The 15,090-nt window shown below is 41.9% G+C and overlaps 3 protein-coding genes across 3 annotated transcripts in view; 2 read left to right on the top strand and 1 right to left on the bottom strand.

The window, feature by feature from the left end:
* The window catches only part of LOC148881795 (N-acetylglucosamine-1-phosphotransferase subunits alpha/beta-like), a 6,256-nt gene extending 933 nt beyond the window's left edge, over nt 1-5,323 (top strand). The window contains exons 5-18 of the mRNA XM_088989329.1: nt 198-400; nt 500-561; nt 645-779; nt 847-1,011; nt 1,088-1,297; nt 1,425-1,595; nt 2,699-2,822; nt 2,904-3,262; nt 3,388-3,587; nt 3,664-3,883; nt 3,964-4,068; nt 4,175-4,260; nt 4,333-4,431; nt 4,513-5,323. Of these exons, the coding sequence (XP_088845455.1) occupies nt 198-400; nt 500-561; nt 645-779; nt 847-1,011; nt 1,088-1,297; nt 1,425-1,595; nt 2,699-2,822; nt 2,904-3,262; nt 3,388-3,587; nt 3,664-3,883; nt 3,964-4,068; nt 4,175-4,260; nt 4,333-4,431; nt 4,513-4,678 (2,305 nt within the window). The 3' untranslated portion in view covers nt 4,679-5,323. The remainder of the gene's footprint in view (nt 1-197; nt 401-499; nt 562-644; nt 780-846; nt 1,012-1,087; nt 1,298-1,424; nt 1,596-2,698; nt 2,823-2,903; nt 3,263-3,387; nt 3,588-3,663; nt 3,884-3,963; nt 4,069-4,174; nt 4,261-4,332; nt 4,432-4,512) is intronic.
* gnptab (N-acetylglucosamine-1-phosphate transferase subunits alpha and beta) overlaps nt 1-15,090 on the bottom strand; it is a 66,558-nt gene that overhangs the window by 26,547 nt on the left and 24,921 nt on the right. The window lies entirely within an intron of this gene.
* Nucleotides 6,425-13,470, top strand: LOC148881796 (N-acetylglucosamine-1-phosphotransferase subunits alpha/beta-like). Its single transcript, XM_088988459.1, has 18 exons — nt 6,425-6,720; nt 7,090-7,217; nt 8,412-8,506; nt 8,642-8,765; nt 9,035-9,230; nt 9,333-9,394; nt 9,478-9,612; nt 9,692-9,856; nt 9,934-10,143; nt 10,267-10,437; nt 10,706-10,829; nt 10,913-11,190; nt 11,262-11,440; nt 11,515-11,734; nt 11,809-11,904; nt 12,011-12,096; nt 12,169-12,267; nt 12,348-13,470. Exons 2-18 carry the CDS (start codon nt 7,095-7,097, stop codon nt 12,511-12,513), a joined length of 2,529 nt encoding a protein of 842 aa, XP_088844585.1. The 5' UTR covers nt 6,425-6,720; nt 7,090-7,094; the 3' UTR covers nt 12,514-13,470.

Below are 15,090 nucleotides of genomic sequence, written 5' to 3' on the forward strand. Positions count from 1 at the left end.
ATGAGTGGACAATCCCCAAGTTTGGGGTTGGCCGTACCTAAATGTAAGCCTCCCATGCCGCCCTGACAATGCGTTTGGCATAAGTATAAGAACACGGAAACCTGATCTGCTTGCAAACTGGGAGGTGTCAATTATAGGTGCAAATGCCATCAGGGAACTACGATTGGAGAGGAACAGATATTTCTTCTCGTTTCCAGTGTAAAGCCAGAATGCCCGCTGTCTCAATGCATCGTGGCACCCATGGTGGTGGTTAATCCTGGCCTTCCACCTCACATGACCACTCGAGATCTACCGTCGGTCTTGCCCTCCTTCTCAGCTGCCAAGGCACTGTTGCAGTTCACCAAACCCCTGGAGCCCTCCAACACCGTCTCCGTGGTAGTCTTCCATTCGCGGGTTGACGGTACATTTCTGCATCAGGATGAAGAAATCTTCATGGCCAATGCCCTCTCTTTATTTTGGACAATGTGGTTATTGTGTCTGATGGTGCTTTGTCTTCCAGCTCAGAAGGCCTTGGCAGGAACCCTCAATGACGATAAATTCTCAATCTCAAAATGCTACTTGGTAAATGTTTCTGATGGACGTTCTGAACTTCTGGAGTGTCTTAGCAAGACGTCACCACATGGCGGTTATGTTATGCTTTCCAGACGACTGAAAAAGAGGCACCAGGTCTGATCCAAATGAATACTCTAGCCTTCCTTACTGGATTCCCGGAGTCCTACAAGTCATCAGAGATGCTGCGAGGCAAATTGTCACCCACCATAGAGAGCAGGATAACTGCGGTAAAGTTTGCTTCGCATGTCAGGTAGTTTTCTGACCAATAATATGACAGTTGCTTGTGGTCCTCAGCTTGAGTTGTACCCGGAGGCCGGCATTGCTCTGCTCCACCTTGTAGCTCCACAGGATTTTACGTTTCTGCTGAAACTGGCGGAAAATAGTAGGCTGAAATTGGATGGAAAGAAGCTGGCCATCAACCCTGTATACTTTTTCTGGGATATGAGGAGCATCGCAGAGGTCAGATGGCACTATAAAACAGAAAATTGACATCCAACATTCAGACATCTGTAACACCGTCAAACCTTTTCCTTAGTTTTCACAGAAGGGGTCTGCCACGACCAAAAAAGAGACCAGGGACTCTCTCACAGCCAACCGCTTTGAGGACAACGGTGCCCTCCTCTATTCCTTACGGTCCATGGAGAAATATGCGCCATGGTTTCGACACGTCTATATTGTCACAAACGGGCAGATCCCATCCTGGCTGAACCTGCAAAACCCTCACGTTTCAATTGTCACACACAAGGTAACAATGCAGCTTCTAGCACTTACAATATCTTCTGAGTTTTCAGGAATTCTTGCGATTTATGTGTGGGGCGCATTGGGATCACGTCTGGCAAATGTACAGGTACTGCATCTTCTCTGAATTCTAGGAAATCTTCCTGAACATGAGCCATCTCCCCAACTTCAACTCACACGCTATAGAAAGCCACCTCCACCGCATCCCGGGAATCTCACAAAAATTCCTTTACCTCAACGATGACATGATGTTTGGCAAGGACGTGTGGCTGGATGACTTCTATACCCCAACCAATGGCCAAAAAGTATTCAAAATAGTCAAGCATCATCTTTGAGCATCAAAGAGATGCTATTCTTCATGAAAGTGGTCAATTTCAAGTTGCATTGTGGGAACTTGACTTTGAATATATTGGGACATTCTTGTCCCAAGGACGACAGAAATGGACTGGTATTCCTCCGAATTATGTTGACGACCATACACGCATCTATCCACCCACCCATTATCTCATCCACTGATTCACATGAGGATCGCAGTTATGCTGAAGCTTATTCCAGCTGTTTGGGCAGGTTGACCCTGTACTGCTCCCCAGCAAATCGCAGAGCACATAATCGACAAACAATTACTCAGAGGAATAATTTAGAGCATTCAATCAATTTACCGTGCATGTTTTAGGAATGTGGGAAGAAGCCAAAGTACCCAGAGAAAACCCACACAAGCACAGAAAAAAAACACATCGAAACGGCATTCAGTAAGGCTGCTGCCCAATTAAAACATATTGACCTCTGCACTGCAAAGCAAATGTTCTTACCAGTTGACCACGATACTGACCAGTGTCTGAAACTCATGACAAAAAGTTAGCGGAGGAAGTATAAAGGATTTTTTTTAATTAAGGAAGTACCAACCACAAATGCTCCCTTGCTTAATTGATGGTAAATATCCCTCACTGAAGATTTTGCTCCAGTTGTTGTCATGGTGCACAATGCAATGTTTGCTTTACGTTGTCTGCTAAAAGCCACGTGGACTCCTCTTTCTAAGCGCGTTTCAAAACTCTCAAATACACTTTACAGTTACGGTATAGTCCGAAGCACAAAACAGGCTTCTTATTGGCTGCCGTGGTGAGTATGCAAATTGCCAAACGAATGTTCGTTTGGCAATTTGCATACTCACCTGGCTTTTGCTTTATTGAATAAAACAAACATTTGTTTTGAAAAAAAATATATATTTTTTTTTTCCTGAAGAAGTTGTCGGCCACTCGGGCCGAGACGTGTACGCCCCGGGCCGCCGGGCAGACGTTATTTCAAACACTGTCTATACTATTCAAATTTATTTATCATTTGTTGATTAATTTTGTCACTTCCATTTCTTTGTGAACACCCACAAATGCATATGTTCTCTTCTATCCTCGAGGTCTATCTCGCGTGGCCTTTAGCTGCTTGTTCAAAAGGTTGTCCGGCAAACTGGATCAACAATGGTCTTTGTAATCACCAATGCAACAATGCCGCCTGTCAATGGGACGGAGGGGACTGCAAAGGTAGCCTTCAAAAACATTTGTGGCGTGTAACGTGATTGTTCTGCCTTGAAGTAAACTGTGCATCTTTTTGTACTCTTAAAGCCAGACACCGCCGGTCTATACGTATGTCTGGTGATCAATCTCAAACGAAGAAGACTCAGGCAACGACCCAGAAGTCAAGCCTGATACAAAAGACAGGAAACTCCACAAGGGAGCATCAGTCTCCTTTCGGGATGAAGGTCCAACAGTTTGTTCCTTCTTACGAAGAGTTCCTGAAATACTTTCAAGTATTACTTGAGTTAAGTACAACTGTGTCCAAATGTGTACAATGTAAGTGGCATTCACTGGAAAAAAAAACATGTCAAAAGCCCCCCACACTGGATATGATCATGCAGTCGGTATTTTCTGTCAAGAAACGGAGAAAAGGTGGCGACTCTCCCCACGGCTTGACAGAAGTTCCTGTTATGGAGTGTTAAATCCGTTTGTAATTCTTCGCCAAAACTGAACAAAAAATAGACATGCGGTGATGAATATTGAACAGTATTTTACATGATCATAACAGTGCGGTTTCTCTTTCATATAACAGGAAGATGATGGCCGACAAAGAGCACAAACATATGAGACGAATGGTGCCATTTTTGGGCGAAAGTTGCAAAACACGTTTGAGGAGACACTGCGCCACGTCAACAGACTGTACAATCTACAGTTTGGAGGCATGGTTAGAAAGTCGATCTCACACGCTCCCTATATGATTGACAAGCTCGTGATGCAGGAGCTGCAGGACGCGTGAGTACGAGTGAGTTATAATCTCAAGACTTTTGGAGCGCTGACCGCTGAGGGTACCTCACTCTTATATCTGCAGATTCCCAGAAGAATTTTGCAGGACCTCAAGCCACCATTTACGTAATGGAGAAGACATGCAATTTGCGTTTGCCTACTATTATTTCCTAATGAGTGTCAACCAGCATGTGAACATTTCAAAAGTGTTTGATACTGCCGATAAGGACCACTCTGGCGTTCTGTCTGAGAGCGAGATTCAAGCTTTGGCAACAAGGATCCATAAGCAGCCGCTCAAACCCGAGGTGGTCTGTTCATGAGACGTTTTGTGGCCAAAAGTCATTTGGATTGAATGAGATGTCTGTTATTCTGTGTATACTTCCAGGACTCAATGATCTTGAAGAAGCAGTTGATCGACTGCTCAAAAACTCTTTCAAATGACGTCAGGGAGCTGAAACCGAGTCAGGATGTCTACCTTGACCAAAAGATGGTTGGCTTTTCAAGTCATCAGAAAAACCCTAATTTTGTAGTTTTATTTGCCTGTCCAAACAACATTTCAGTACACTCTGATAATTTAACGGTTATCTCCGCTACAGTTTCAGGTGACCAAAGAACTTATCATGAACTGCAAACCAATCATAGATCGCATTCGTAGCGCTTTTCCAGACCAGAAGAAGTACAAGTGAGAGCTGCTTGAACAATAGGTTGATAACATTATCAGGTTTCTTCTGGTGACAAGTCAACTTCCCAACAGGTTTCAGGTCATGGGGAAGGAGGAGATACATTTTAAAATGCTTCACAATGACGTGGCTGAGGCGGATCGCATATTTGATGACATTTGTAAACGACCGAGGTAAGAAGAACCCTCAAAGCATTCAAAACAAATTCAGCTTCCTGGCTCTGGAATGAATTGCTTCTGTACGTATACCAACAGGAAGTTCATCTGCATAAATGACGACCTTGACCACACTCAAAGCACTGCAAAGCAAGTGCAAACAAAGTTGTCACAATTTTACCAATCCATATTACCGCAGCCTTCACAGTTTGAGCTCCCCAAAGGAATGTCCAACAGGTTCCTGCACGTGAATGAGCAACTGTAAGGGTTCGGGGGATTACAAATTAAATTGATGGTGTGCTCAAGGACTTGCTTATTTTGTTGGTCAACCAATTGTTTGAGACTGATGACAAGTGTCGGTTTCTTGTTTGAATGGGGTTTTTCAAAGACTTTATTCCTCAGTGAAATATTGAATTATGTTCATGATCAAAAAACAGTAAACACACACACATACATGGAGGCGCATAAAGTTCCAAACCAATCAATGGCACAGTTGTGACCCGCCGACGTGACTTTTGAGTGGCCGAAGAACAGCTGAAGGAGAAGAACAAGGACCAGTGCCCCAAATAGACAGATTAGGGTGACACGGTTGTGAAGCCCACCGTGTAACCAACGCCTCAACGCTATCGTCATATTTTTGTAAACCAGCTGAGTTGCTGTTTTATCTTGTTAGTTTCACAAACTGAAACAATAGAGCGGATGTGACTGATCTATGCAATGTGCACCGAGAGTTCAAACCTATGATGTCAAATTTTGGAAATACAGTATGTCCCAAGTTCTTGTTGATTTTAATTATGTGCACCGAAAATAATTGGATTGGATTTGCCTTTATTAGTCCCACAGAATTTCAAGATCAGATCAGGGTATTGTCATCAAATGGTGAGTATAGTTTTGTTTTTTGAATGTTGCTGTGCCGATGACCATTTTGACTTGTATCTTCATCTTTATTAAATTCAGAGAGTTGCTTGTTCTGTAGCCACAAGTGGACATAAGCCGGTGTCTTGTTGTGCCGGTCCAAAGCCCGGATACAGAGGGTTGTGTCAGGAAGGGCATCCGACGTAAAAGCTTGGCCAAAACAAATACTCCAATCTCTGAAGGTGGATGACATTGATTCACTGTGGTGGCCCCTCAAAGGGAAAAGCCAAAAGGAAAACAATTGCATATAAATGTTTTAAATCCACTGCCATATCTGGGATTTCTATTGTCTTCGTATCTAAATTAATCTTTGAGGTCAAAATCTTAGCTCCCAACAGTGGAGCCAAACTCTTCTTTCCAGGCTTGTTTATTTCGACAGTGCACACCAAATGTGTCTCTTAGCTATGAATAATGTTTGAAGTACAATCATATCCCATCAGGGACAATCCCAAAGGGAAAAAAAATCATGTTCATGATTATTAAAACTTTCATGTTGACATTTTTCAAAACTATTCAAAAGTGACTTGCCTTCTCTCCTTTTGGCCATTTTGTTTGGTCAAAAACTCAAAACCCATCTGTTTAAAATTGCATTCATGGTCTAGTATAATCAGCTACTTTATTTTTTATCATTTTATTTATGGTTTTGTTGTTCTTTTAATTGTGTCATTGAGTGTTCAAAAAGGCACTTGTAAATTAAATGTATTACTACTACTACCACTATATATATATATATATATATATATATATATATATATATATATATATATATATATATATATATATATATATATATATATATATATACACAGTAAAGTCTCGTTATATCGATATCGGATATATCGATAGTCCCGGTTATATCGATACTATTTCTATGCCCGGAGAAAATTACATGCAAACAGGGTCGGATATATCGATAGTCCCGGTTATATCGATATTTTTTCGGACTCCCTTGAATATCGATATAACGAGACTTTACTGTATATATGTATATATATATATATATATATATATATATATATATATATATATATATATATATATATATATATATATATATATATATATATACCACCCTTGGGATGTGTGTTCACTGGAAACTGGCGAAAAGCACCATGTTTCATGCCATTAAATGGAACCACCATTTCCAATTTGCTGGATGAACTGCATTGTTCAAACAGACGAGATGCTTTCATTTCCTGTTCGGCAGTGCAAATGCTTGTCAAGATTGCGGCAACTCACTGAACAGGAATCTGGCAAGAACGACGGCAGGCGTCGACAATGGTACTCGGGAAACTTCACACGCTGTCCCACATGCGTTTTCCTCACACTTCGGGAATCGTCAACATTGTGGGCCGCTTTCTTTCGATGCTATTGCTTCATCAGGTCGGAGAGGTGAGTTGAATTGGAGTGGCTCTGCCCAAAATGTTCCAATGGGATTTTTGAATTGAAGGAAATCCATCAAAGCCAAATTCACAGAAATACACTGGGGACCGTATTCTAATTTGCAATCTTGAGGTGATAAAAGGCCATATGACACAAACAAATTGACAAGGAGGCAGGTAGCAATCAGAATTTTGTTCAACCATCTTCTATTTTCAAGAACACTGCAGTATAACATCTATGAACAAAGATTGAAAATGCTCCAACTTTTCCACTTACGCTCGTCACGGTCCAAGCTTACTCAAAGAAATCCTGATGGTCAAACGCTTGTCGAGATTGTATAGACTCAGTCAACATGTATCCAAAAATGTGCTCTTTCAGGAATCATGAACAGCTACTTGCGGCCATCTCAGAAGCTGCCATGCAAGCGTTTAAGGAGGCGATACAAAGTTGCAGTCTGCTGTGCAGCCCTAATTCTCGGAATGTTGCGCCTTTATCGCATGGCAGAGGTGACTCGCCTCTGGCTTAAGAAATAAATTACTTTCAATGAATGTTGTTTATAATTTATACAGTGACCAGAAATGTTGGTTGTTTCAACGGCCCACAACTCATTGCATGACAATTTGTTGTGGAAAGAAACTGAGCAGAGGTGTTTTTAAAAGGACAACCAACGTCACTTTTTTGTTTCTTAACTGACATCAGAAAAACGTTTTAGAGCATCTAAAATACCCAAAACACGCAATATGATATTTTTAGTCAAATGCAAAACACCAATAAAAATGACTTAAAGTGTCTAAAAGGTACAGTAAAGTCTCGTTATATCGATATTCAAGGGAGTCCAAAAAATATCGATATAACCGGGACTATCGATATATCCGACCCTGTTTTCATGTAATTTTATCCGTGCGTGCATAGAAATAGTATCGATATAACCGGGACTTTCGATATATCCGATATCGATATAACGAGACTTTACTGTACTTCAATTTGAAACCGGAAGTGGGCAGTTTCAGAAGGTGCCGCCCCCAGTTCGTGACATCACGCCAAGACGTCTTGCCTTGCTCGTGAATCCAAACAATGGCTTCAGATTCGGAGAATATGCTTTGTTGTTACTTGTCCAATTGTGAATATTATTCAAATAGTTCTGAAGAGGAAAGCATACATGTTTGCAATAGACTAAATTTATTCCATGCCATTTTGAGGTATCTGGGGGCGGGAAATGTAGCACAAAAAGAGGCAGAAAATGGCGACAAAGCTCCTGTAAGGAATTAATCAGCCCGTTTCCACAGGCGGATTAATTCCTTACATGGAGCTTTGTCGCCCTCTTCTGCCTCTTTTTTAATGCTACACGAAGTTTTCAGACCAGCAAAGTACAGCCAAATGCATTGACGTGATGGAAGGACTGCTACAATGTGTCCTTTTTTCGGTCAGCGGCGTTCCTTCAGTGACGTAACGTGAGGACTCATCACCAACACAAAAACAAGACTTCCGGAATATTCAGCGCGAGTTAAAACGTAAAATATAGCTATATGCCGTGGAATCTTTGTAAAATACGCTCAGTAGAAGTCAATTTGAAGCCATTTTACAAATTATTGACACAACTTGTGCGGAGACGTCGGTTGTCCTTTAAGAATGGACAAAAATCACACGGATAATGTCATCACAATGCACGTCGTCATCGTACGTTACTCTCATTTGTGCAGTTCGAGAAACTGAAGAATCGGGACTGGTCTCACCAGTTGAATGAGGTTTTGAAGGAAAACAAGAATGTGGACACATGTACGTCATTCCACAGCAGGTGAGGAATCAACAACTTTAGAGTGCAGGTCATCAGCAATGTCAGCGACTGCTGTCAATCACAAGTACAGACCACAAGGTGACAACCCTTCACATTGACTTTGTCCGAATTGCTTGACTTCCTCTCGTCTTGCAGAGAGTGTACACCAATTCCCATCGATCTGGTGTATACTTGGGTGAATGGCTCAGACGCACAGCTACAAAAGGACCTGAAGGTGGCCAAAGAGCAAATGGAAGCAGAAGAAGAACTGCGGAGGTGGGTGAGGAGACCATACCGGATCCGGCGTATAAAAAAAAAATGAACGATAGGGACTAAGTAGTGTAACCGGCAAAACCAAAAAGGATGTTGTGGAGGTGATGAGTGGACAATCCCCAAGGTGGGGGTTGGCCGTACCCAAATGGCGCAAGTATAGGAATATGGAAACCAGATGCGCGTCCAAACCGGGAGGTGTCAATTGAAGGTGCGAATTCCATCAGGGAAAAATAATTGGAGAGAAAACAGATATTCCTTCTCCTTTTCAGTGTGAAGCCAGAATGCCCGCTGTCTCAATGCATCGTGGCACCCATGGTCATGGTTAATCCTGGCCTTCCACCTAACACTACCACCCGAGATCTACCATCGGTCTTGCCCTCCTTCTCAGCTGCCAAGGCCATGTTGATGTTCACCAAACCCCTGCAGCCCTCCAACACCGTCTCCGTGGTAGTCTTCCATTCGCGGGTTGACGGTACATTTCTGCATCAGGATGAAGAAATGTTCATGGCTAATGCCTCGTCTTTATTTTGGACAATATTGTTGTTGTGTTGCTTCTTGGTGGTTTGTCTTCCAGCTGGTAAGGCCTTGGCAGGAACCCTCAAAGACGATAAATTCTCAATCTCCAAATGCTACCTGGTAAATATTTCTCATGGACGTTCTCCTGAACTTCTGGTGTGTCTTAGCATGTTAGTACATGGCGGTTATGTAATACTTTCCAGACGACTGACAACGAGGCCCCAGGTCTAATCCAAATGGAGACCTTAGCATTCCTAACTGGCTTCCCGGAGTCCTACAAGTCATCAGAGATGCTGCGAGGCAAATTATCGGACACTATAGAGAGCAGGATAATTGCTGTAAAGTTTGTTTCGCACGTCATGTCGTTTTCTGACCAATAACGTGACAGTTGGGCTTGTCCGGCAATGTGGTCCTCAGTTAGAGTTGTACCCGGAGGCCGGCATTGCTCTGCTCCATCTTGGAGATCCACAGGATTTTAAGTTTCTCCTGCAATTGGCAAGAAACAATCGAATGAAACTGGATAAGAAGAAGATGACCATAAGTCCAGTTTACTTGTTCTGGGATATGAGGGCCATCACAGAGGTAAGGCACAACAAAACCGCAAATTGACATGATCTAACATTCAAACTTCTTTAATCTAATTGCACCTTTTTCCTTAGTTTTCAGAAAAGCGGCCTCCCCCTCCCAAAACAGAGATCTGGGACTCTTTCACAGCCAACCGCTTCGAAGAAAACGGTGCCCTGCTCTATTCCTTACGGTCCATGGAGAAACACGCGCCGTGGGTGCGACACGTCTATATCGTGACTAACGGGCAGATCCCGTCCTGGCTTAACTTGCGAAACCCCCGGGTTTCAATTGTCACACACAAGGTAACATTGCAGCCTCTCACACTTCCAATAGCTTCTCTTAGTTTACAGGAAGTTACTATGATTTGTGTGCCTTAGGATCACTACAACCAATTGTATATGTAATGGATCTTCTCTGAATTCTAGGAAATATTCCTGAACATGAGCCATCTCCCCAACTTCAACTCGCACGCTATCGAAAGCCACCTCCACCGCATCCCGGGCATCTCGCAAAAGTTCCTTTACCTCAACGATGACATGATGTTTGGCAAGGATGTCTGGCTGGACGACTTCTATACCCCAACCAATGGTCAAAAAGTAATCTAAATAGTCAAGCATCATCTTTGAGCATCAAGCAGATGTTATTCTAGCATATCTGTCATGAAAGTGGTAAAACACAACGTACCATCAATCTGCAAATTTCCCCATTGTGGGACGAATAAAGGTTTTCTGATTCTGATTATCGTTAAGAGTGACATTGATGAGGGAATTATTCAATTCTTGGAATGGTGGTCAATCAACTTAATAATTGATGGGTTGTTGATATTTTTTTTTCAAACCAATACAACTTCCCACTTCCTTACAGGTGTATCTTGACTGGCCTTTAGGCCCCTGTTCAAAAGACTGTCCAGGTGTCTGGATAAACAATGGTCTTTGTAATCAACAATGCAACAATGCTGCCTGTCAATGGGATGGCGGGGACTGCAAAGGTAGTGATCAGCTACAGTGGTGCCGTACAATTGCATTGATCTGCCTTTCAAGACGCTTTACACATTTTTTTGGACATTTGAAGGAAGGACCCACAGGTCCATAAGAACTCCTCGTGATGGTGATCTATCTCAAGCTGAGAAGATTCAGGCAACCAGCCAGAGGTCAAGGCTGACAGAAAAAACACTGAGCTTCTTTGCAAACGAAAATGACAACAAAGATCCCCACTTCCAAATCGAAGAGCATGGAGAAAAAAAACAGAACATGCAAACGTTTGACTGGAAAGCTCTTTTGGGGATGCATTTCCTACAGTTTGATACTTCGTTGAAGAGATTGTTCAAATACTTTCAAGAAGTACTTCAGGTTAGTGCGACCTATTCCAATGTTGGATCATTTCATATCTTCAGTGGCATCCTTTACTTTTGATTTAAAAGGAAGATGATCCTCTGCAAAGAGCCCCAAGAGAGCAGAAGAAGGTGAAGATCAGTTTTAGAGCCAATCTGAAATACGTCAACCGGCTGTACAACCTAAAGTTTGGCGGCATGAACCGGAAAGCGATTGCACACGCTCCCTACATGATTGACAAGCTGGTGATGCAGGAGCTTCAGGACACGTGAGTGCATTCAAGTTAGTCTCAGGCCTTCTTGAGCACTGACAGCTAAGGGTACCTTGCTCTTCTTTCTGCAGATTCCCAGAAGAATTTCGCAAGACCTCAAGCCAACGTTGGCGTCAACCAGAAGGCATGCAATATGCCTTTTCCTACTTTTATTTCCTGATGAGTGTCACGGAGCATGCTAACATCTCAAAATTGTTTGACACTGCCGACAAGGACCACTCTGGTGTTCTGTCTGAGAGCGAGATTCAAGCTTTGGCCACAATGATCAATCGGCAGCCATTCAAACCCGAGGTGGTCTGTTCATCAGACTTTCTGCGACAGAAAATCATTGAATGAGAAGGCTGTTATTCTGTGTTTACTTCTAGGACTCTGTGAGCTTGAAGAATCAGTTGATCGAATGCTCACAAACTCTACCAAATGACGTCAGCGAGCTGAAACCCAGTCAGGTCTACCAAAAGATGGTCAGCATTTTGAGTCAAAAGAAAAACCAGAATTAAATAGTTTACCTCACCAGTCCAAATAAAATTCTAATACACGAAGATAATTTAAGTGTTTGTTCATCTTCAGTTTGAAGTGACCAAAGAACTCATCATGAAGTGCAAACCGATCATAGATCACATTCGCGGGGCCTTTTCAGAACAGAAGAAGTACAAGTGAGAGCTGCTCCGAGAATGTGTTGAGATCATCACCGGGTTTCTTCTGCTGACAAGTCAATTTGCCAACAGGTTTAAGGTCATGGGGAAGGAGGAGGTACATTTCAAATTGCTTCACAGTAACGTGGCTGAGGCAGATCGCATATTTGAGGACGTTCGTAAACGGCCAAGGTAAAAAGAACCCTCAACGCATTCAAAACCAATTCAGTTCCTGGATGTTGAATAATATGCTTCTGCACTTATTCCAACAGGAAGTTTATCTGCATGAACGACGACCTTGACTACACCCAAAGCGCTGCTAAGCAAGTGCGAACAAACTTGGTGAAATTCTACCAATCCATGTTTCCGCAGCCTTCCCAGTTTGAGCTCCCCAAAGGCATGTCTAATAGGTACCTGCACGTGGACGAGCGTCTTTAAAGGACAACCGACGCGTCCGGACATGTTGTGTCCATAATTTGTAAAATCACTTCAAATGACTTCTACTGCGGGTATTTTACAAAGATTCCACGGCATATAGCTATTTTACGTTTTAAGAGTCACACTGAATATTCAGGAAGTCTTGTTTTTGAGTTGGTGACGTCACGTCTGGAACGCCCCTGGCCGAGAAAGTGACACAAAATGCATTTTGGGTACTTTGTTTGGTCTGAAACCTTTGTTTTGATCCGTGTTGATGGCGAAATTAGAAAGAAAAAAACATAAATAACGCGATGGTGAATCGTTGTGTGTTGCACCAAGACTACTATTTGATACTAGTTGACACAAATTTCCAGCAGACAAATCAGCCCATTTCCAACGGAGCTTGGGGGCCATCTTGTGCATTTTCTAGGTGCTACATTGGAGTCCAGATGCCTCAAAATGAAACGGAAGGACTTATTTAATCAATTGCAAACATTTATGCTGTCCTCTTCAGAACGATTTGAATCATATTCATAACTGGATGAGTAACAAGAACGCATCTTCTCCGAATCTGAAGCCATTGTTTTGATTCTCGAGCAAGGCAAGACATCCTGGCACCACGTCACGAACAAGGGGGTGGGACCTTATGAGGTCATTTTGAAGTAGTTTTGGGACACTAAGTCATTTTATTGGTGTTTTGCATTTGACTAAAAATATCAGCTTGCGTGTATTGGGTATTTTAGATGCTATAAAATGTTTTTTTCATGTCATTTGGGCTTTTAGGAAACACAAAATGGTGTCGGTTGTCCTTTAAGGGTTCAGGTGGAAAGAAACGTTCACTTGAACATTTCATGCGACTGAGCATTCACAAAAACTCCACGAGCATTCCTTAGATCTCATTGAGTAACATGAGACAGGTGGTCAAACATGTTGCCAACACATTATAAGCGCCTTGCACGCTGGGTCCGAGAGGACAGTAATATCATCTGTGCTGTATGTCATGCATATTAGCATATCTGACAATAAAGCTGACTTTGACTTGAGGTCTTACTGCGGCACATTTCACAATGTCGAGCATACTGTATGTGGGTTAAAACACATCCTGCAAAATTTACTTTGAAATATCTTGTCACAGGTGTCACACAGGGTTCAATCCTGAGTCCAATTAGGTTCTGTCTTTTTATCAATGATATACCATGTTTGTTACAAGGCTGCGATCATGATGTACGCAGACTGTTTTTGGGGGGGATTTCAAAGATGGGAAGATCAAAGTCAGTTTTGACTGTACATTCGATATTTTTATAACAATAATAAATACAGTAAAGTCTCGTTATATCGATATTCTCGGGAGTCGGAAAAAATATCTATATAACCGGACTATCGATATATTCGATCCTGCGGCATGCAAATTTTCTCCTTGCGTTCATAGAAATAGTATCATAATAAGCAGTACTATCGATATAACGGATATCGATATAACGAGACGTTACTGTAATATAAGAATACGTTTCATGAATAAGCAGCTTTCAAAACTCTCAAGGACACTTTACAGACAGGATACATTTTTGTGAAGGTGAGCAGCGGCAGCCAGACGCGCTACCATTCACTCAACCAGGAAGTAACTAAAAAAATATATGGTTATCAGCAGGCACAATAACATTCAAACAAAGTAAAATTACTCACCATTTGATGACAATGCTCTGATCTTACCTTGAAATGGGCATCGAACAGAAATTTCAAGTCCGTTCACGTTGTGTCCATTGATTATTATTTTTAAATACGAGTCTTTAAATTCATCTGAGTTTTGTACACTTGGCGAAAATGTTATTGAAAGGACTCCCGTAAAGAACGGTAATTTGAACAATGAAATGATATAGGAGAACAGCCATAAAAAAGCATCTGAGCTGTTGGAATTGTTAAGAAATTACTTTCCAGCTTCCTGCCACTTGTCAGTGGTGAGGCAAATGTCAGTTAATGACGTTATATGATTAACATTGTTACTTTGACGACATACAAGCCAAAAAGTAAATGGTGCTGTAATACTTACAGTACATTGTGATTGTGAGCCCGGTGTGGATGCCTTTATAATATTGCCTGAAAGACAAATGATGAACTGTTACACCGTGCCTACCTGAGCATTCAGCACTGTGACCTATGCTAAAAAAATAACACATTATTATAGGCACCTTTCAAAACTCTCAAGGACACTATTTAAAAGCACTATTTAGCAGTTCACCTGTGGACCATGTCTATTGTTTTCATTTGTCTTATCATTGATATCATAGCTCTCCTTTCCAACGTTTCACATTTTTAATGCAATCGGAAGTTGGTATTAATTTCTTGCCAAGCTAGCTAGCTATTAGCTATATAGCTAGCTATTTATTAGATATCCGTTTGCTAGCTAGCTCGCTTTCTATCTATTTGAGGCTGGTACGTGTGGCTACCGCTGCTCACCCGCAGAAATAAAAACTTATCCTGACTGTAAAGTGACCTTGAGAGTTTTGAACAACACTTATAAATGAAATGTACGATTATATATTATCAAGTTGCCCCATTGGCTGCTGCTTCTTTGCAGGATAATGGAAGCATTAACATCAA

The sequence above is a fragment of the Hippocampus bargibanti genome, linkage group LG22 (assembly GCF_051943395.1).
Source record: "Hippocampus bargibanti isolate YZ-2025 linkage group LG22, ASM5194339v1, whole genome shotgun sequence".
NCBI lineage: Eukaryota > Metazoa > Chordata > Actinopteri > Syngnathiformes > Syngnathidae > Hippocampus > Hippocampus bargibanti.